Source organism: Chaetodon auriga, chromosome 23, assembly GCF_051107435.1.
Source record: "Chaetodon auriga isolate fChaAug3 chromosome 23, fChaAug3.hap1, whole genome shotgun sequence".
Classification (NCBI taxonomy): Eukaryota; Metazoa; Chordata; class Actinopteri; order Chaetodontiformes; family Chaetodontidae; genus Chaetodon; species Chaetodon auriga.
The window spans coordinates 18,195,556-18,217,273 of NC_135096.1; the positions used below are offsets into that span (position 1 = coordinate 18,195,556).

General features: G+C 47.2%; 2 protein-coding genes across 7 annotated transcripts in view; both read left to right on the forward strand.

Annotated features, from left to right (window-relative positions):
- On the forward strand, positions 1-3,580 carry LOC143315839 (uncharacterized). 2 transcript variants are annotated; one of them, XR_013076189.1, is made up of 3 exons: positions 1-723; positions 1,147-2,748; positions 2,841-3,580. XR_013076189.1 is itself a non-coding variant. In XM_076723348.1 (2 exons), the coding sequence occupies exons 1-2, from the start codon at positions 552-554 to the stop codon at positions 2,472-2,474; spliced, it is 1,500 nt and encodes a 499-aa protein (XP_076579463.1). In that variant the 5' UTR covers positions 1-551; the 3' UTR covers positions 2,475-3,580. The 2 variants fall into 2 exon arrangements, 1 of the variants encoding a protein (XP_076579463.1); XM_076723348.1 differs by having other exon boundaries at positions 1,147-3,580.
- LOC143315817 (NLR family CARD domain-containing protein 3-like) overlaps positions 3,337-21,718 on the forward strand; it is a 25,950-nt gene continuing 7,568 nt past the window's right edge. Inside the window, exons 1-13 of one of the 5 annotated variants that reach the window (XM_076723289.1) lie at positions 3,337-3,734; positions 6,296-6,374; positions 6,533-6,764; positions 6,918-8,751; positions 8,841-9,014; positions 9,452-9,625; positions 10,671-10,717; positions 10,886-11,094; positions 14,250-14,731; positions 16,080-16,401; positions 17,846-17,929; positions 18,816-19,030; positions 20,495-21,498. In XM_076723289.1, the coding sequence (XP_076579404.1) occupies positions 3,337-3,734; positions 6,296-6,374; positions 6,533-6,764; positions 6,918-8,751; positions 8,841-9,014; positions 9,452-9,625; positions 10,671-10,717; positions 10,886-11,094; positions 14,250-14,378 (3,276 nt within the window). In that variant the 3' untranslated portion in view covers positions 14,379-14,731; positions 16,080-16,401; positions 17,846-17,929; positions 18,816-19,030; positions 20,495-21,498. Of the gene's footprint in view, positions 3,735-4,389; positions 4,562-6,295; positions 6,375-6,532; positions 6,765-6,917; positions 8,752-8,840; positions 9,015-9,451; positions 9,626-10,670; positions 10,718-10,885; positions 14,227-14,249; positions 14,732-16,079; positions 16,402-17,845; positions 17,930-18,815; positions 19,031-20,137; positions 20,190-20,494; positions 21,499-21,718 lie in introns of those variants that run through there. The other 4 variants (XM_076723291.1, XM_076723288.1, XM_076723287.1 and 1 more) reach the window with 4 other exon arrangements.

A 21,718-nucleotide genomic window follows, 5' to 3' on the forward strand; every position in this document is an offset into this window, starting at 1 on the left:
GAAAATCAGCGAACCAATGGTACCGGGAGCGGCGGTACTTCCTGCGGCTAACATGCTAATTTCTTCCGTTCCGTATCACGTCGTTCTCATCAGATTCAGCCTCAGTGACCCAGCAGAGTCTGTATGTGTGGATAAACTTGTTGAAGTGGACTTTGTGTGAACTTCCGAGATGATTCACCGCAGACTCATCTCCTGTTAGCCAACAATGCTACAGGAAGTTAGCCTAGCCTGCTAGCAGGAAGTAGACGGAGCCCGGCTTCACGGTGCGAGTGGGAGTAGCTTGGACAGAGACCGAAGTGTATTTTTCACGGAGCTCAAATGTCCACATTGAGCTGCCTGAATAGACTCTGTGCTGTCCCTTTTATCTGAAAATGTTTTCCATCTGAATGATCCGCTGTTGTCCTACGAAGCTAATGAAGCTAACTTAGCTTGCTAGCTGGAAACAGACGGAGGCGAACGTCATGTAATTTAGCAGCTTAGCGCACATCAGAGAGAGCAGACAGTTTTTAACCGAGTGTGTCTGGAGGAGAAGTTGCTGTGAATCAGTGAAAATGTCTAAAGTCCAAACGCTGAGAGCTTTTGTCAAGCAGCGACTGACTGCGGCTGCTGAAGAGATATTTGAGCTGTTTGAAAGAACGATAGCAGAGTACGAGGAGGAACTCTGTCGACAACGAAAACTACTGGACGCTGTTTTCCAGCCTGAAGTCCGGTTACACAGAGCAGGTTTGACTCTTTGCTGCTTGTTCTCACTGCAAACTGCTGCAAAGCAGCAGAACTTGAGTTGTTTGAGCGTCAAATGAGCTGAAGATGTGAGACTGTGCTTTTTCTAAAGGCTCCTTTCTTCTTCATTGTCTGAAGAAAAATGAGCGTCTGCGTCGAGGCTGCAGTCGTTTTCCAGATTGTATGTTGTGATCAGTCTGAAGTGAGACAGTGTGAACTCTGTCTCAGCTGTCCGTTCGATCCGATGAGCCGCACAACAAGAGAGCTGCGTTACTTTTTTGTAGTTTGAACTGATTTCCAGATTTGTTCTTTAAAATGTGAACATGTCTTCACTCACTGAAGGAAGCAGAGGTGTCAGTGGTTTCAGTGCTAACAGGAAATGACCGTTTTCTAAAAGGTGTGTTTGTGTTTGATGCTCCTCCACAGACGTCCGGCTGCTGTCGGTGAGTCAAGAAGAGGATCCCCCTGAGCGGCAGGAGTGGAGCCCCAGTCTGGACCAGGAGGACCCAGCAGAGCTGCCACACATTAAAGAGGAACAGGAGGAACTGTGGACCAGTCAGGAGGGAGAGCAGCTTCCAGGGCCGGAGGAGGCCGACATCATTAAGTTCACATTCCCTCCTGTCCCTGTGAAGAGCGAAGAAGAGGATGAAGAGAAACCTCAGTCCTCACAGCTTCATCAGAGACACGCTGAAGACACGGAGACAGAAACTGATGGAGAGGACTGTGGAGGACCAGAACCAGCCAGGAGCTCAGATCCAGACAGACATTTAGAACCAGACACTGACGACGAGACGTCTCCGTCCTTTGACCCTGAGACTGATGACAGCTGTGACTGGGAGGAGACCAGAGAAGCTCAGTCAGGTTTAAACCCTCTGCAGAACAATGAAGCACCTGTAAGTGATGTGAAATGTAACACTGGACAAACATCAGTCAGCTCCTCTGAATGTGCTTCAAGCTTTGACCACAGTGGAGTCCAAACAGGAGAGAAACCGTTCAGCTGCTCAGTTTGTGGGAAAAGATACCAACATAAGGGCTCCTTAACATCTCACATGAGACTTCATTCAGAGGGAAAATATTTCAGCTGCTCAGTTTGTGAGAAAACTTTTCAGCAGAGAGGATTGTTTCTGAAGCACATGAGAATCCACACAGGAGAGAAACCCTTCAGCTGTTCTGTTTGTGGTTTAAGATTCAGACAAAAGGCGCATCTGAGACGACACTCGACCGTCCACACGGGAGAGAAACCTTTCAGTTGTTCCATCTGCGGGAAAGGATTCAAACATAAGGAAAGTCAGAGAGAACACATGAGATTCCACACAGGAGAGAAACCCTTCAGCTGTTCTGTTTGTGGTTTAAGATTCGGACAAAAGTACAATCTGATACGACACTCGACCGTCCACACAGGAGAGAAACCTTTCAGCTGCTCCGTTTGTGGGAAAAGATACGACGTGAAGGGGTCCTTAAGGAATCACATGAGACTTCATTCAGAGGGAAAACGCTTCAGCTGCTCGGTTTGTGAGAAGACTTTTCAGTGGAGAGGAAATATGGTGACACACATGAGGATTCACACGGGGGAGAAACCCTTCAGCTGCTCCGTTTGTGGGAAAAGATTTGGACAAAAGCCGAGTCTTCGACAACACTTAACTGTCCACACGGGGGAGAAACCCTTCCGCTGCTCCGTTTGTGGGAAAAGCTTCAGTGAGCTCGCTCATATCAACCATCACGAGTGTGTTGGTGAGAGCAGCGGACTGAAGTGAAGCTGCAGAGACGCTTGTTGAGACGGTTTCTTCCAGCAGGACTGAAGCTCTGAGGACAAGACTTGGTTCAAAACTGGGATCCAGACTCTAAAACACATCCTGCTTCGTTCTGTCATTTTGATTCTGTCTTTGTTTTTCTCTCTGTTATTTTGTCGCTCAGTCTTAAGCAGCTCTGTGTTTGATGTTTTTCACCAGTGAGAAAGAATTTGGTTTTTTAAAGAACAGGCAGCTGGAGTGGATTGTTTCTGGAGGCCGGACTTCACCGAAAACTCTGGTTTCTAACTTCATTCACTGATTCTGTTGAAACTGAATCATATTTTTTGTAGAAAATGTTTCACTTCTAATTTCAATTTGTTGTGTTTCCAGTGGAGGAGAACAGACCTGTAACTGAAGGCGTTAAAAGTCAGGATGGACGATCAACAGGCCTCCAGAACCAGAAAACACTGACGGGTTGGAAATGAGACGTTCCTGCAGCAAACTGTTCGTGTGTCCGTGTGCTTTGTTTTCGACCTCATCAGGATGATGCAAACGACATGTTTGATTCAGCTTTGGATGTTCCCACAGCACGGAACTCAGAATGTTGATGTGCCTTTAATTAGCTCTTCATTAGTGTTCAGTATTAATCTTAAAGATGAGCCAGCTCACGGGTTGGTTATATTGTGAGTGACGTCACGCAGCAGGAAGTGAGTGTGTTTGATTATAGTTATGCTTGTATGTTCATTATCTGCTTCAGGTACAGTTCAGGGGTGTTGTCGCTGCGCTAAAATGCGGCGGAATTAGTTTAAAGTAGCGTTTATCGCAGACGTTCAACGCTAATTGTCACCGGAAGTGGCACACGTTGGACTTTCACAGTAAGAGCGTCATGTCGCTTCGGTTACCGGAAGTGATATGTTCAAATCAGAAATATTCACTCCAGTTTCTGTGTCTCTGTGAAAGACAGTTTTTGTCACTCAGCACTTCTTGTATCCCTTTCAAATTAAAAGCCCTGCTGCGTCTCTGTGGAAGCTTTTATTGTGAAATGTTTGCACGCACAGAGAATCGTGCCGGCGGTCTGCGTGGACGCCGCACGTGCCACAGGTCGCCGTCACGCACGGGTAGAAGAGCGGTCAGCTGCCACGCCTCGTGGGCAGCGGCGGCCAATGAGACGTCTCCGTGCCCACAGGTGAGGGTGGGTGCTGTGTTCACACCGGTGATCCGTTTCTGTTTCCGGGTTTTTCAGGTGTCAACGCCGCGACGCAGCTTCTCGTCTCCGGTTCAAAGGTGAAGTTTTCACGTTTTTTCTTCACGTTTGATGTGAAATATTCAGTTTGTGTCCAGTAGAAACGGTTTGACAACAGGTTAAAATCCTCGTCCAATCAGAGTACTGTCATTCAGTCTGGAAGTACTTGTACTTTGCTTGAGTATTTGTACTTCCTGCTACTTTCTTCTGCTCTCCACTGCATTTCTTCTCAAGCTTCAGTTACTTTGGAGATTCACATTATTATTACAAAATATAATCAGATAATAAACGATGAAGTAAAATTAGAGATGAAACTGCAGTATAAAAGTACTGTGAGATGATTCTTTCTGCAGAACGAGTACTTTTACTTCGTTCTTTAAGCATGTTGAGCTCAGAGTTTTCTCTCTCTCTCTCTGTCCCTCTCTCTCTCTCTCTCTGTCCCTCTCTCTCTCTCTCTCTCTCTGTCTCTCTCTCTCTCTCTTTCTCTCTCTGTCCCTCTCTCTCTCTCTCTCTCTCTCTCTCTCTCTGTCCCTCTCTCTCTCTCTCTCTGTCTGTCCGTCTGTCTCTCTCCCTCTCTCTCTCTCTCTCTCTGTCCCTCTCTCTCTCTCTCTCTCTGTCCCTCTCTCTCTCTCTCTCTCTCTGTCTGTCCGTCTGTCTCTCTCTCTCTCTCTCTCTCTCTCTCTGTCTGTCCGTCTGTCTCTCTCTCTCTCTCTCTCTCTCTCTCTCTCTCTCTCTCTCTCTCTCTCTCTCTCTCTCTCTCTTTCTCTCTGTCCGTCTGTCTGTCCGCTCCTTCCGGTCTGAACTTTACTTTCACTTTCTGCCTTCGGTCTGTCGCAGTGTGTTTTCTCCTCTGAAGCTCCATCTGAAGGTAAAGTAACTCGTTTCAGGTGTTTCTTTCTCCCTCAAACTGTCTTCAGCTCCGCTTCAACACAAACAGCATCGATCATTTCTTCAAACTCTCAGTTTGACTGAACTCCGGATGAAGGAGGTGAAGCTCCTCCGTGACAAACGTCCCCTCGATGTGCGGAGGCTAAACGGTGTAATAAGAGTAGAAGTAGAGGGAGGTGATCCTCAGGAGGTGAACTCAGAGTCGGTGTTACTGTGTAGCACCACGTCCTGATGGCTGAAGGCAGCTTTTCCTGCCTGGATCAGCCTGTGGAGGAGGCGCAGACGAGCCGCTGCTCTCCCACTGGCCGAGCCTCTGAAGGCGGCTTCGCTCGGCCGGACAGCCGCTGGAGAAGCTGCTGGTTAAATGTTCTGTGTTTCCACCGCAGGACTGATCAGAGGGGCTCTCTCAGCTTTCTGAAGCCTCAGCAGGGTCTTGACAAAGACCGTAAACAGCATGAAAAGAGCAGAAATCAGAATCAGAAAAAGCTTTATTGCCAAGTACGATTTTACACATACGAGGAATTTGTTTTGGTGAAGTTGGTGTGTGACACGTCTACTAAAAATAAGCTATTAAAGAAGTAAAAAAAATTAACAATATAAATATATATATATACACACAAGTCTGTTTGTTTTTTCCAGAAACACAGTCTGTTTTTCAGAACAAGTCCAGTCTGAGTGTTCATGTAACACATAGAGTTATATTTATATCAGTCAGTGTGACAGATGAGGCAGAGGTGGAGTGTGAAGAGTGTCGGGGGGGTTCCGGGCCTTGTTGGTCAGGCTGACAGCAGACGGGAAAAAACTGTTCTTGTGGCGTGAGGTTTTGGTCCTGATGGACCGCAGCCTCCTGCCAGAGGGGAGTGGCTCAAAGAGTTTGTGTCCGGGGTGAGAGGGATCAGCCACAATCTTTTCTGCACGCCTCAGGGTCCTGGAGGCGAACAGGTCCTGAAGAGATGGGAGATTGCAGCCAATCACCTTCTCTGCAGACCGAATGACAGCTGCAGTCTGCCCTTGTCCTTGGCGGTGGCAGCAGCGTACCAGACAGTGATGGAGGAGGTGAGGATGGACTCGATGATGGCTGTGTAGAAGTGCACCATCATTGTCTTTGGCAGGCTGAATTTCTTCAGCTGATGATGATGAAGGTCAGAGCAAAATTAGTGTTAAAGGACATTTGTCCAGTCTGTCCCTAAACAGCACTGACATGTCCACATGTGGACACTGAAAGCTGAGGACAATATGAGGCTTCAGTACAAATCCAGTGGGGACCTTCCAAAGTCTCTCTATCGAAACACAGCTGGATGTGAAATCACCCTCAGCTCTGCTTTGATCCAGTATTCTCTGCTTCTCTCTTTGCTTTTCTCATGTTTCACTGAGTTTATTGTGACTCACTGCCAATTTGTGCTGGACAGGTAGCATCCAGGTAGCTTGTGTGAGCTGTGTGATGCTGTCCACAGTATTATAGGGGTCAATGAGAACTGGAGGGACTCAACCAGACGAGCTGGTGAACCAACACAGTAAAGTGAAAACTGCACAGAAATGCAGACTGGACTGTTGATTCACGGTGGGATCAGCAGGACGAGCGACACTTTAATGTCAGTGGAAACCATCTGATTCAATGTTGGAATCAACACTTCAGCTCAAAGGACCTTCAGCTTGTCTTTGTCTCTGTGTGGACGGACATGATGTGAGCTAATTCTTCACGATTCCTCCACAGAGTCCACCAGGAGGGCTCAGAGGGTCCCAGTGCTCAGTCTGCCCAGCAGCATCAAACTCACCTGGACTCCATGTTTATGGTCTGTACATGAACAACAGCTGCTTTCACATCTGTTCTGTTCACAATAATCTCCACGCTGCACTTTTTCGACCAGTGGACCGTCAGTCTGTCCAACATGGATCTGATGTTTGCTTCCATCATTTCACTTTGTGTCATTCATATCATCTTCTGTTCCAGCTGCTGGAGGAGAACATTGTCTCTTTTGTGAGGAACGAGCTGAAGAAGATCAAGACCGTTCTGAGTTCAGATGACCCAGAATGCTTAGAGAGTCAGGGGGAGGATGAGGAGGTGTTGGACGGTGAGGATGAGGAGCAGAGGAGGAGGAGCAGCAGAGAGGCATTTCTGAAGATCACGCTGCACTTCCTGAGGAGAATGAAGGAGGAGGAGCTGGCTGAGCGTCTGCAGAGCAGTAAGAGGATTTCTCTAAAGGTTTAACTGCTGGATCAGTGGAACATTCACTGAGTCTCAACAGATGGACCAAAATATGTTCAGACAAGGACATTAAAATCTCACATGAACTTAATCAATCACTTATCACTTTATTTGTTGTGTCTTCATTCAGAACTTCTTGCTCCAGTGTATCAAGGTAAACTGAAATCTAACCTGAAGAAGAAGTTCCAGTGTGTGTTTGAGGGGATCGCTAAAGCAGGAAAGCGGACCCTCCTGAATCAGATCTACACAGAGCTCTTCATCACAGAGGGAGGGACTGGACAGGTCAATGAAGAACATGAGGTCAGACAGATTGAAACAGCATCCAGGAAACCACACGGACCAGAAGCCACAATCAGACATGAAGACATCTTTAAACCCTCACCTGGACGAGATGAACCAATCAGAACAGTGATGACAAAGGGAGTGGCTGGCATCGGGAAGACGGTCTTAACACAGAAGTTCACTCTGGACTGGGCTGAAGACAAAGCCCACCAGGACATACAGTTCATGTTTCCGTTCACTTTCAGAGAGCTGAACGTGCTGAGAGAGAAAAAGTTCAGCTTGGTGGAACTTGTTCATCACTTCTTTCCTGAAACCAGAGAAGCAGGAATCTGCAGGTTTGAAGAGTTCAGGGTTTTGTTCATCCTTGACGGTCTGGATGAGTGTCGACTTCCTCTGGACTTCCACAGCAATGAGATCCTGACTGATGCTACAAAGTCCACCTCAGTGGAAGTGCTGCTGACAAACCTCATCAGGAGGAACCTGCTTCCCTCCGCTCGCCTCTGGATAACCACACGACCTGCAGCAGCCAATCAGATCCCTCCTGAGTGTGTTGACATGGTGACAGAGATCAGAGGGTTCAGTGATAAACAGAAGGAGGAGTACTTCAGGAAGAGGTTCAGAGACGAGGAGCAGGCCAACAGAATCATCTCCCACATCAGGACATCAGAAAGCCTCCACATCATGTGCCACATCCCGGTCTTCTGCTGGATCACTGCTACAGTTCTGGAGGATGTGATGAAGACCAGAGAAGAAGGAGAGCTGCCCAAGACCCTGACTCAGATGTACATCCACTTCCTGCTGGTTCAGTCCAAAGTGAAGAACATGAAGTATGATGGAGGAGCTGAGTCAGATCCTCAGTGGACTCCAGAGAGCAGGGAGATGATTGAGTCTCTGGGAAAACTGGCCTTTGAGCAGCTGCAGAAAGGAAACCTGATCTTCTACGAATCAGACCTGACAGAGTGTGGCATCGATATCAGAGCAGCCTCAGTGTACTCAGGAGTGCTCACACTGATCTTCAAAGAGGAGAGAGGACTGTACCAGGACAAGGTCTTCTGCTTCGTCCATCTGAGTGTTCAGGAGTTTCTGGCTGCTCTTCATGTCCATCTGACCTTCATCAAGTCTGGAGTCAATCTGCTGTCAGATGAACAAAGAACCTCCCGTGAATGTGCAGTGTCGATACTTGTTGTCCGGTTGTCTAAAGTCTTCAGACTTGAACCTGAACTAACACACTTCTACCAGAGTGCAGTGGACAAGGCCTTACAGAGTCCAAATGGACACCTGGACTTGTTCCTCCGATTCCTCCTGGGTCTTTCCCTGCAGACCAATCAGACTCTCCTACGAGGCCTGCTGACACAGACAGGAAGTGGCTCAAAAACCAGTGAGGTAACAGTCAAGTACATCAAGAAGAAGATCAAGGAGACACCTTCTGCAGAGCGAAGCATCAATCTGTTCCACTGTCTGAATGAACTGAAGGATCGTTCTCTGGTGGATCAGATCCAACAGTCCTTGAGTTCAGGAAGTCTCTCCACAGATAAACTGTCTCCTGCTCAGTGGTCAGCTCTGGTCTTCATCTTACTGTCATCAGAAAAAGATCTGGACGTGTTTGACCTGAAGAAATTCTCTGCTTCAGAGGAGGCTCTTCTGAGGCTGCTGCCAGTGGTCAAAGCCTCCAACAAAGCTCTGTAAGTGGAATCTAGTCATTAATAAATGTTCTATCTTTTAACAAGAGAAAAATAAATAAGTTCCCGTTTCTTCACTGTTGTCTCTTCAGACTGAGTGGCTGTAACCTCTCGGAGAGAAGCTGTGAAGTTCTGTCCTCAGTCCTCAGATCCCAGTCCTCCAGTCTGAGAGAGCTGGACCTGAGTAACAACAACCTGCAGGATTCAGGAGTGAAGCTGCTGTCTGCTGGACTGGAGAGTCCACACTGTGCACTGGAAACTCTCAGGTCAGATCGAGTTACTGTTTGTTGTCAAAGCGTTGACGTCTTTCTTTAACCTCAGAAGTCCACACGTTTGACACATACATTCATTGATTGGCAGATGTTTTCTCTCAATGTTCCTTTTATTAATGAAGTCTGGCTGAGATGGAAATCCTTGTTTCTGTTTTGTTGTCATGTGACTTTGATTAGTGGACGTCACTTTATTCCTGATTCAGTCATGATTAATTACCACAAAGGTGTCGCTGAGGACCTTCAGGAAGTGAAGTGTCGAGTGTGAAGTCGTTGACCTCAAACACAGAAACTGTTGAGAATTATTATGTGTTGTAAATCCTCCCATGTGATGCTACTCAGCCTATCAGATCTCTGCATTTTGAGAGCAATGATTTGACGGACACAGCAGGACCCTCAGATGATCTTCCATGTGTGTTGTTGTGTGTCTTCAGGCTGTCAGGCTGTCTGATCACAGAGGAAGGCTGTGCTTCTCTGGCCTCAGCTCTGACCTCCAACCCCTCCCATCTGAGAGAGCTGGACCTGAGCTACAATCATCCAGGAGACTCAGGAGTGAAGCTGCTGTCTGCTGCACTGGAGGATCCTCACTGCAGACTGGACACTCTCAGGTATGAAGAGGCTGCTGCAGCCACAGTCAGTCAGTGTGAAGGAGGAGGAAGAGCTGGAAACATGTTGTCTGTCTTTGTGGTTGATGGTGGACGTGAGTGAGACATGAACAATCACACATGTAGGAAACCTTTGTCCTTTGATCACAACACAAACACTGGTCGAACATGAAAAGGACATATTTGTGTTGGAGGTCTCAAGGAGAACATCTCCAGGAACAAACATGATAATGACCTGCTGGTCATAATTGATGCAGTTTGGACAGATCTCTGCATGGAAAAAGAACTGTCTGTCAGTGTGACAAATGTCCTTTTTGTCCTCAAAAGACATAAAAACAAGCTTCCAATAAGTCCAAAGCAGTTCTATTTAGTTCAAACTGCTGGAGCCTGACAACCACAGGACAGAGCAGGACTTTTGAGACGCTTCATTCAAGTGTTTTTCTCAAAATGTTGGACTGTTTCTTCATCAGTGGAGAACAGTTGGACTGAACATGGTCTTCACAGCAAACATGGCTTGTAAATATTTCCATGTGCAGACATCAAGTTGCTCTTCTTGTCCTGGTGAACTTCAGGAAGTTTGACATGAAAAGATTTCCACACTCAGAGTCATGAAGACTTGTCTCAGATATTGAATTTATTGACAGTATTCACACTTCTGATGAACACATGAAGCATGGACACATATAGGACATGACGAGGAGAATCGTGTCCAACAATCAATGATTGAAGCTCTGCTGGTTTGTTGAGTGAAGACAAAGTCAGACTGATTATTGATCATCACAGGTGGGAGAGCGATCAATGAGTGAAGCAGCTGAGAACAGAAGTCAGCAACAGATTGAAATGAGGAAATGAGCTGATGAAGGCAGATTTAATGATGAGAGAGAATCAGTGTCGCTGTCAGTGTCTGAGCAGAGCTGAAGAGGTTTGGGGGCAGCAGGGAGAAGCAGGCCGGATCACCATGTTGTGTTTGTGTGTGTGAGAGTGATGGAACGTCCATGTTTGCATGCTGAAAGAGGAGGTGCTGCTCTGACCTTCCTCCTCCTTTCAGGGTGGAGCCTGCTGGAGTCCGATGGTTGAGACCAGGTCTGAAGAAGTGTAAGTGTGTCTTTGATTTGACTGATGAAAACAAAGCAGAGCACATTCAGCCATCTTCAAACTGTGACATCACTCATTTACATCTCTGATGTCATCATCAAACTGTCCATCAATCAACAGATGATGGATCAATAACTGCAGCTGTTTTCTTCTTCTTCTCTCCATCAGATTCCTGTGAACTCAAACTGGACACAAACACAGTGAACAGAAACATCAAACTGTCTGACAACAACAGGAAGATGACGTCTGTGAAGGAGGATCAGTCATATCCTGATCATCCAGACAGGTTTCACTGGTGGCCTCAGCTGCTGTGTGGAACTGGTCTGACTGGTCGCTGTTACTGGGAGGTCGAGATGACAGGAGAGGTTTATGTATCAGTGAGTTACAGAAGAATCAGTAGGAAAGGAGAATTTTCAAACTGTGTGTTTGGAGAGAATGATCAGTCCTGGAGTCTGATCTGCTCTGATGATCGTTACTTTGCCAATCACAATAACAGAATAACATCCATCTCCTCCTCCTCCTCCTCCTCCTCCATCTCTCACAGAGTAGGAGTGTATGTGGACTGTCCTGCTGGCACTCTGTCCTTCTACAGAGTCTCCTCTGACTCACTGATCCACCTCCACACCTTCAACACCACATTCACTGAACCTGTTTATCCTGGTTTTGGTATCTGGTTCAGGGTCAGTTTTGATTCCTCAGTGTCTCTGTGTCCTCTGTAGGAGGGAGAGTCTCCTCCTGTTAGAGAAACACTGCTGAACAGATCAGAATCAGAATCAGGTGCAGGTGCTCCTTACAAGAATAAAGTTAGTCCACAGCAGCCCTGTACTCATCCTCATCACTCTTGCTGATACTGTCGCAGAGTCATCAGAAAACTTCTGAAGGTGGCAGGTCTCTGTGCAATAGTTGAAGTCTGTGGTGTAGAGGGTGAAGAGGAAGGGAGAGAGAACAGTCCCCTGTGGGGCCCCAGTGTTGCTGACCACTCTGTCTGACACACAGTGTTGCAGGCGCACATACTGTGGTCTGCCAGTCAGGTAGTCCACAATCCAGGACACTAGGTGGGTGTCCACCTGCATAGCTGTCAGTTTGTCACCCAGTAGAGGTGGATGAATGGTGTTAAATGCACTGGAGAAGTCAAAGAACATGACCCTCACAGTGCTCGCCGGCTTGTCCAGGTGGGCGTACACAGGGTTGAGCAGGTAGATGATGGTGTCCTCAACTCCAAGTCGGGGCTGATAGGCGAACTGAAGAGGGTTCAAGAGTGGCTTGACCATGGACCGGAACTGTTCCAGGACGAGTCTCTCCAGGGTCTTCATAATGTGGGAGGTCAGTGCCACTGTGGTCCTTTGAGTCCCTGGTCCCTGATGTCTTTGGCACAGGAACGAGGCACGACGTCTTCCACGGAGACTTAGGCTCATGTTGAAGACATGGTGAAGAACTCCACACAGCTGGGGGGCACAGGCTTTGGGCACCCTGGTGCTGACACCATCAGGGCCTGGAGCCTTGTTCGAGTGGAGTCTCATCAGCTGTCTTCTCACCTGGTCGGCAGTGAAGCACACTGTGGAGGTGACAGGTGGGGGAGGGGTGTAGTCCTCAGGTTGAGAAGTAAGGTCAATCTGGCAGTCTGAGGAGGCGTGAGGAGCGCTCACACAGGAGGATGGGGGGTGTAAGAAGGAGGAGAAGGAGGGGAGTGGTTGATGATTGTCATCCAGGACAGACAGCAGAGGAGTCAGAGGGGGGATGAGCCAGGCCTGAAGTGTCAAATCTATTAAAAAACAGATTCAATTAATTGGCCCTGTCAAGGCTGATGGTCCTCATACCACCCCAGACCTCTCTCAAGTAGTTCTGCTTGAGTTTCCACTCCAGCTTCCTCCTGTATTTCTCCTTAACCTCCTTGATTTGCACCTTCAGTTCCCTCTGTATGGTTCTCACCTCCTCCCTGTTACCAGCTCTGAAAGCCCTCTTCTTGTCATTGAGGATGGTTTTGATGTCCTTTGTCACCCATGGCTTGTTATTTGGGTAACAGTGGATACTCCTGGCTGGGACAGTGGAGTCCACACAGAAAGTGATATAGTCCGTGATGCACTCGGTGAGCCCATCAATGTCCTCCCCATGCGGCTCACAGAGTGCCTGCCAGTCTGTCACCTCCAAACAGCCCTGCAGTGTCTCGTATGTCTCCTCTGACCATCTCCTCACTGTCCTTGTGGTCGTAGGCTGACTCTTCACCAGAGGCACAGAACAGGGATTGAGGCGCACAAGGTTGTGGTCTGACCTGCCCAGAGGGGGGAGGGGGGAGCAGCTGTATGCATCCTTGATGTTAGCATACAGCAAGTCCAGGGTTCTCTCCTCTCTTGTAGGACAGCTCACATACTGAGTGAAATTGGGCAGTTTTGTTGCCATGGTGACGTGGTTGAAGTCACCCGAGATAGCGATGAAGGCACTCGGGTGTTGAGTTTGTAGACGGGCCACGGCGGAGTGAATGATGTCACATGCCAGCGTCGGGTTGGCAGAGGGGGGGTGGAAACAGCTACGGTAATAGCATGTGAAAACTCCCTGAGCCCAACAGCCAACAGTTCAATGTCCGGGCAGCAGCCCAAACAGTCTGAAAGCCACTGATGGAGACGTTGTCGTTGGGTATGTCCTGATGCAACCGTGTCTCAGAAAAACAAATCAGGCTGCACTCCCGGTACTCCCTCTGACTCCTGGCGAATGCTGTTAGCTCAACTGCCTTATTTGCCATCGACCTCACGTTGCCCATGATGAGAGAGGGGAGACACGGCTTATATCTCCTCTTCTCCATAAACCTCTGTTGTCTCGACCCAGCTCTTTTCCTCCGCTGTTTCTGTCCTCCCCTGCATCCTCTATGTGTTTTCTCCAGATATCAGCGGGGATCTCTGATGTTCTGGCCGACAAGCTGGCCGGCCTCAGCGCGATCAGCTGATCTCTAGAGTAAGCAATGCACTGCACATCGGTGCGGTGTCCCAGTGAGAGAAATAATTCCAAAGTGAGAAAACAAACCAGAACTCTCTCAGCCAACATGTTTGGAGAGGGCACAGCTTCAAAATGACGGTCATAAAATTGCAGGTATTTATAATCAAGAATAGAGCAAAATAATTTGTAAAACTAAGAAAAGAAATAGGAGCGACTGCGACAGGCTGCATGCATGGTCGCCGCATGCGCACAGTTGAGTCTGTGCAGGATCTCAGTCACATCAGTCTTTCAGGTTATTGGAATAAATTGATCAATGAACTTTGTTGAAAATGATTGAAAATATTCCTCATTTACTTTGTGAACTTGTTCCACTTCCAGTCCTTAAAGGTGGAAGCTGTGATCATTAAAGTGTGGAAACGCTGTTGACTTGAAGATTCAGCTGTGTGTTGATTTTATTCTGGATCTTGTTCCAATCAAAGCTGAATGTTGCTGTGAGTGTTTTCTGGTCTTTCTTCAGGTCAGGACTGCTGACCGGACTCAGCTGAAAGATACGAGAAACGTTTCTGATGCTGTTGGCCATCAAGAAATGTTTTTTTTTTTTCAGTTTGGTGTAGAAGAAGTCAGTTGGTCTTCACAGAGCCATGACTGGAACCACATCCGACACCTTGGGATTAACTGGAGCGCTGACTGTGAGCCAGACCTGATCACCGACATCAGCGTTGGACCTCAGTGATGCTCTGGTGTCCGACTGGGGTCAAACAGCAGCTTCAGTATCTGCTGCAAAGGCCGAGCGCAGAAGACTGGAGGTTGATGTGGCAGCACAGGCATGAACACGGTGTCACAGTCACGTCAATCACACACTGAGTGAAAGTTCAGCCGTCCACATACTTTTGGCCCCAGTGTGACAAAAAGCCAAAGCGCAGACTGAGATGAAGCTGCTCTCTTTAGTTCAGTGAAGGTGTTTTGTCCTGTCAGGTTTGGAGTCGCCGACACCTTCATGAAACTGCAGATTGTCGAGTTCTTCCAGTCCAGCAGGGGGCAGCATCATCCCACTGATGAAGAGGAGGGAGCCCATAAGGAATCAAAGTGAGTCAGACAAATGGAAACACCACAGAGTTCAGATTTCACACTGAAGACACGACAAAGTGTGAACGTTGAGAGGAAACACACGAACAAACGCTGGTTTTCCTGCAAAATCTCTGCTTAATATTCAAAACCTTCCTCTAAAATTCAGCCTTCTCTCAATGTTTTCCACAAAATATTTCACATTTTCACCGTTTGACTGCAGTGTCGTACTGACTGAGTCTGTGTGTGTTTCTGTGTGTTGTTGTGTATTGTGATGTGACTCTGTCCTCCAAATGTTTGAAATATGTCACTTTTTCTTCTTAAATTAGGACTTTTTGTACGTTTTATCTTCTAAATTGTGTGATTTTATTGTCAAATGTTGTGTTTCTTCCTCTGTGTGTTTTAAAGGGTGTGTGTCGGTGTGTGTTGGCGTGTGTGTCTGTGTGTTGGTGTGTGTCAGTGTGTGTCAGTGTGTGTCTGTGTGTGTGTCGGTGTGTGTCTGTGTGTGTGTCGGTGTGTGTTGGTGTGTGTCTGTCTGTGTGTCGGTGTGTGTCTGTGTGTGTTGTGTGTTTTGTGCATCAGTGTGTCCTTGTTGCTGTTGTCATGAGGACGTTGATCATGTGATCAGCTGATTCTCTCACTTTAAACTCAGTCAGACGTTCCATCGTCACTTTCAGCCTCCTGAACACTCAAACACTCGGTGAGTCTCTTCCTCTTTGATCACATTCATGAAATCAGACGAACTTTTGTTCCATTTCATCCAAACTTGACTGTAAACTGATTTCATTCAGTCACAGCTGAAATCACTCAGTCGTTTGTTGGTGCTGAATTATTGAACCAAGCTGCTTTTAAATCATCAGGTTGGTCCATTTGGTCTTTATTTAAAGTTTCTGTTCAATAGTTTGATCTGAAAAATGTCAAATTTCATCTTCAAACTGCAAAACTTTGGTCAAAAATTCAGTCGATGGATCGACTGAAGACGCGATGTTCATACAAACGGGCTGTTTCTGCTGCTGTTTGATGTCTGAATATTGATTTCAGACAAAAGCTCTTAATGTTTTATTTTGAAGGCTTGAATCAGGTGTTTTGTTTTGAAGTTTAGTCAGATGTTAAACATGAAGTGGAAACCAAAAGATGTGAAAGGTGTGAAAGTATTTCCCAGACAAAGAGCCGTTCATGGAGTCAGCCAGGTCACATATGAAGTGCAGAAGGAAAGGAGGTCTGTCTGAACAGGAAGTGTCCAGGCTGAGGACATTTGGACAGAAAGTCAGACAAGAGCTGAACAGAGATGATGGAGAGGACACAGAATAATGTCTCTGCTCTTTGACACTGTGTTTATGGGTGGTCTTCTCTATTTTCCCATGAGCAGTTTCAGGTTTGCCACCTTGACCTTGGGATCACAATTCCTGCTGCAGTCTCTTCACGGCCATGGGTCAGAAGCTGTGTCTCAGTCTGTTGGTGAGGGCTTTCATGACTCTGAGTCTGCCAGAGGGACGGCTGGTGAATAGAGAGTGTCCTGGGTGGGCGGGGTCATCCCGGATCTTTGTGGCCCATCGGAGGAGACGGCTGGAGTAGATCTCCTCTAGGCGTGGAAGTGGGGAGCCGATGATCCGCTGAGCCGTCTCGATGACCCGCTGCAGCTGTTCTTTTCAGATGCAGTGCAGCTGGCGTACCACACCATACATCCATAGGTGAGGGCGCTCTCTATTGTGCAGCGGTAGAAATTTTTCAGCAGAGGTGAGGGGAGTTTGTCTCTCTTCAGTGTTCCCAGAAAGAAGAGATGCTGCTGGGCCTTTCTGATGATGTGGGTGGTGTTCACAGCCCAGCCCAGGTCCTCCAAGATATGCAGGCCAAGAAACTTAAAGCTGGTGATCCGTTCCACTTCCTCCCCACTGATGCTCAGGCCTGAGCAGTGTGGTCCTCCACTTCCGGAAGTCAATAACGACTTCTTTTGTCTTGTTGGAGTTAAGGCTGAGGTGGTTGACACTCAGAGTTTCCCACCTCAGAGTGAGTCAACTCAGAGTTTAGCGATAGACTCAGAGTTTGTTGAACCTCCTACCTGGAATACCCCCCAGGTGTTTCTGCCGTGTTTGGTGGTGATGAACGAACAGGGACCTGACTGGATTATTGTCTGGCTGAACTGGATCAGCAGCTCCTGAAGCAGGTTGAACTTCCTGAGCCAGCACAGGAAGTCCATCCTCTGTCCTTTTAGTTGACGGAGCTGATTATTCAGCCCTGTCAGTTACATCTTTGATGCACCATCTGGTGTCATTCGGACTTAAAACACTCAGTGACATTTCCCCTCTAAATCCTTTCTTTAAGCATTAGCTGTGGGGGCTCGAATAGTTGATTTCAACAGAAAATGATGTATTATTTATGATCTCCCCATTGGTCTTACACTGTTTCCACTCTATGACGGTCGAAATGTGTCCACCAGTAGAGACGCATCAGGTCTGTTTCCATGGCAGAAGGATCATTATGGATGAGTTGATGTCATCGTCCTGCATGGAGTGTTGTGTATGTGTGAAAGGACAGTCGAAGACGTTCAGCAGACATGATTCTGTTGACATTGTCCAGAGTTCATATGAGAAAAGGACCTTTACGATATGTTGGGTCCAGGCGGCACAGCGGAGCCTCCAGCTGCCTCTTCAGAGAGCAACAGTCGGCGGTGATGACGCACCTCTGCTCTCATTTGGAGCCTTTGTATTCTCATTATTATTATATTGTATATATATACACGACCGGTTCAAGGTGTACCCCGCCTCTCGCCCGTTGACAGCTGGGATAGGCTCCAGCCCCCCCGCAACCCCGAAAGGGATAGGCGGTGTAGAAGATGAATGTGTGTGTGTGTGTGTGTGTGTGTGTGTGTGTGTGTGTGTGTGTATATATATATATATATATATATATATATAGAGAGAGAGAGAGAGAGAGAGAGAGAGACAGAGAGAGAGAGAGAGAGAGAGAGAGAGAGAGACTTTTACTTCCTCCACTCCTGATTTCCAGTCAGTAAATCCCTGCCTGACGACTCGTCCAGTTACTCAGATTTCTAACACCCATTTAGAAGAGATAAAACATGTTTTTGTAGGTTCTTACCGTGTTTGGGATGAAATATTAGTTTCTGTGAATCTGCTCCAGTCCAGCAGGTGGCGGTAATGAGGCGCGTGCGGGCAGCACAGAGCTGATTGAAACACCTGCGCAGGTTGTGGAGCTTCAGTGGAGGTAAAACAATAATGAACGAGTCTGTCTGCTGTTTAGAAAAGAAAAAACATGTTTGTGTGGGTTGTTATTGCGTTTGGACCAAACAGGAGTCAGTCAGAGTGTTCCTGATGTGTGGACTGTGAGACCTCGAGGTGAGTCACCTGAACCACGTCAGTGTGTTTGTTGTGTTGATTGTACCTGCTGTGCCATCGTGGAAGATGTCAGAAGTAGAAGATATATTCAAGAAAAGTTCTCCAAAATCAGTTCAGGGCCTCAAATACTGTGTTTAAGGACTATTTAGTACTTGTAATAATTGTACTTTGAGTATTTCTCATTTTGCACTTTGTACTCCAAACATTCTGCTGACAGTCAGAATTTAACATCCAGAATCAATTAATGATACAAAATCTAACCAACAAACACATGTGGAGGTGAATTCACAGATCAATCAGCAGCTTCATTTATTGGACTGTGCTCGTCCACACACTGCCACCCTGTGGTCAGTCGGAGGAAGTGCAACAGAAATGTGTCCAACTGAGATGGTGGATCAGCTCAGGAGCATCTGTGTCCTTCATCAGCAGCTCTTTGGGTCAGTGAGACCTGGAAACTCAAAGAAAAGACTTAAACAATGTGGAATCAGAAGATTTATTTAACTAAAAAAATGACCCCACCCGAAAAATCAGTTATCAGAGTAATTTATTGGTTTGTTAAAATTCATGGTTTTTGAGCTGAAATCTGTTTTTCTTTCTTCTCCCTGAGAGCAGAGCAGCAGCACAGTTTGATCAACAGAAATGCGTCTTAAATCAAAGACAATGTTTTTAGTGTTGAGAGCAGCAGGAAGACTCTTTGTGGACGGTCCTGTGGTGTCCTCTTGTGTCTCTCACTCCTCTGTCCCTCCTGTCCTCAGTACACCGTGGAGTCTCAGAGGACAGCGTGCTGCTGTCTCCCAGGCCGGGACCGGATCCAGACTTGACGTCTGGTGTGTGTCTGAGACCTGCGGACGTCCTGGAGGATGGAGGAGGAGGGCGAGTCCATCACCGTGGTGATCAGCAGAGTTCAGCATCACACCGGTCCGGCCAGCTGTTCAACATGGCCGCCGTCAGCCAGGCCGTCCAGAGGAAGGTACGTGCACAAGTCACGAAGGTTCAATCCAACCAGCAGAAGTGTGTGACGTCTTTCCTGTCCAGTGTTCTGATTTAGAGGCAGGAAGTGGCTTTAAAAAGTCACTTTTAGCAGAATTTATCATTTAATTGACACTGAGACACATTTTTAAAGTCACAGTAACAGAAATGGAGGAAAACAGGAAAAAGCCTGTTTCTTTCTTTTCTTTTGCTAGTTTTTATTTTTTTCACAGTGTTTTTCATCAGTCGGAGCCTCTCAGGATGTGGAGTGTCCTTTGTCTTCCACACCTGTTTTTTCTCCTCATTTTCGTCTGACAGGCACTTCAGCTCTCAGGCTCCACTCACAGGACAGTGGTTCAGATGTCCTCATGTCCTGATGTGTCACATGTGCATGAACATGTGTTTTAAAGCTCATTCACAGGAGGGTGAGCGTTAGGGTTCAGATGTCGAGGCTGCTCTCCCTGATACGCCCACAGAAACCAGTCCATTCATTTTGAGCTTTTGTTCTTCAAATACCTCGTTTAGTGTAGCGCGCACACACACACACACACACACACACACACACACACACACACACACACACACACACACACACACACACACACACACACACGGCTGGACCGAGGGCCTGGCGTGGATCCTGTGCTCGCCCGGCTGGGCCTCGGCACTCTCTCCCTCTGTGTGCGACCAGGTGACGGCGTGGACTCCCAGCACACTGTGGCTGAAACGAGGTCGTTCATCTGCTCTGGAGACAGAAAAGCAGCAGTTAGATCGTGAAATGAGACAGTTTTCATATGGACAAAAGTGTGTGGACACACAAATGTCCAAATGAGGCCCGTCTATACTGAAGTGTGATGACACAGACGTTTAATAAGACAGTTAATTGGCCGTCCACTGAACGACGTGTGTGTGTTTAAATGAAATTCACACGGTGGTTTGGTTGTGTGATTTTTGGTGGGGGGGCATGAAAATAAAATAAAATAGTTACGTTTTCTAAGTGTCTGCCTTTAATGTGTCAGCAGTGAGTTAGCGTGAGCTCACAGAAAACACTGATGTACTGGAGGATGACATGCTAATGCTAACAGATGTTGGTATGACTGCCCGCCAGGCGCTGCACTGAATAAAGTTTGTCCTCGTGAGACGAGCTGTGAGCGTCCTGCAGTCCACATTCAGGTAGCTGCAGCTCTTTGTCTTGTGCCTGTTAGCAATCAGCTCATCCTCCTTTAGTGAAGCAGTTTACTGAGCTAACACGAGCTAATGAGCTATCAGCACTTTCTCTGAGTGTGTGTAGAAAATGTCTGAATAAAAAAAGAAATGCAAACAGTCGGCAGTGTGTTTTTATGTCTTTGGTGTCTTTTCTTTGAGGTTTTTAAATGTCCATTCAGCGTTGTGTGTCCAGCATGAGCAGCGTTTGTCCACAGCTGAGAGTCACACATGACTGAATGTCACTTCCTGTTCTGTGCAGGACGGCGAGGTGGACGGCGAGGAGCTCCGGAGGAGTCTGACCCGGTCTGCTTTCACCGGCAGCTCGTAAGTTCACGTCCCTCCACAAAGAGGACGACTGTCTCCTGACTCACAGCTGTCAGGAGTTAATGTCCAGATGATCAGGAGTGAGTCAGGTAAAATAAAGGTCCAGTCTGTCTGTGTCGTCCTCTGTGGCTCATTGAGTCCATCAACCAGGGATCTGCATGCATTAAATGTAGTAGTACATCACATCTTCCATAGAAATCCATTGAACTGTAATGTTAGTCAGCTGGAGCCTGTTGTCCTTTATACTGTAAATGGACTGATATTTGTCGGGAAAGCTACCAGAGCTGCAGTCTGACTGTCCATAACCTCAACACAAGACCCGAGGGCCACTGGTTTAAGGCTTGAAGGGACAGTCCCACAGTCCGTCTGCTGTCTCAGGTTTGAGCTGTGACACTTCAGACCACATGCTGGGTTATTTAGTAAATATAAACTATAAGAATCATTTAATTTGGATCATTTCTGGGCCAAAAAGAGCTGTTTGTACCTCCAGAAGTGGCGACTTTTGTGAGAAAACCAACACTTCCAGAGGGGTGCCAATACTTTGCTCCATGACTGTATGTGTGTATGTGTATATGTAAGTCAAACCTCTGTTATTCCAGTGAAGTATGATGGACACAGGGACGCTGAGACATGTCCACACTGCTCCGAACAGCTGGAGGTTGACTGCATCACTCATGGTCTCCTTCATTGTTGTCATTGAGGGAGAGGAGGGTCCTAATCATTGACTTTCCACGGCGGTTTGTTCCGGCTCCTGCTGGGCTGAGCAGAGTCCAAATGAAGCCTTCCTATTGGTCACAACTGGAGACTTGATGGTTGTGTCCTCAAGCTTTGTGGCGTCTTAAAGGGACTGGTCGGTTGTTTGTCTTCTCAGTGGGTGTTCATCGGGACGCTCACCAGCGCAGCAGGGACCTGGTGGTCTTCCTCAGCATGTCTGGCAAGGTGAGGAGCACACCTGTGTCTGAACGTTTGCATGGACTCAAACTCAGCCTTAAAGGCTCTGGATGAGTCGAGTTTAGTGGCTTACCTTGGCAAAATGTGACTTGATGTGTTGAAGGCTTCAAGTATTTTAGGTAAGATTTGTACAAAACGTATAGTTGCATGAAAAGAATGAAACAGCTTTTATTTGAAGGGTCATACTGTCACATTTCCTGCCACAGAA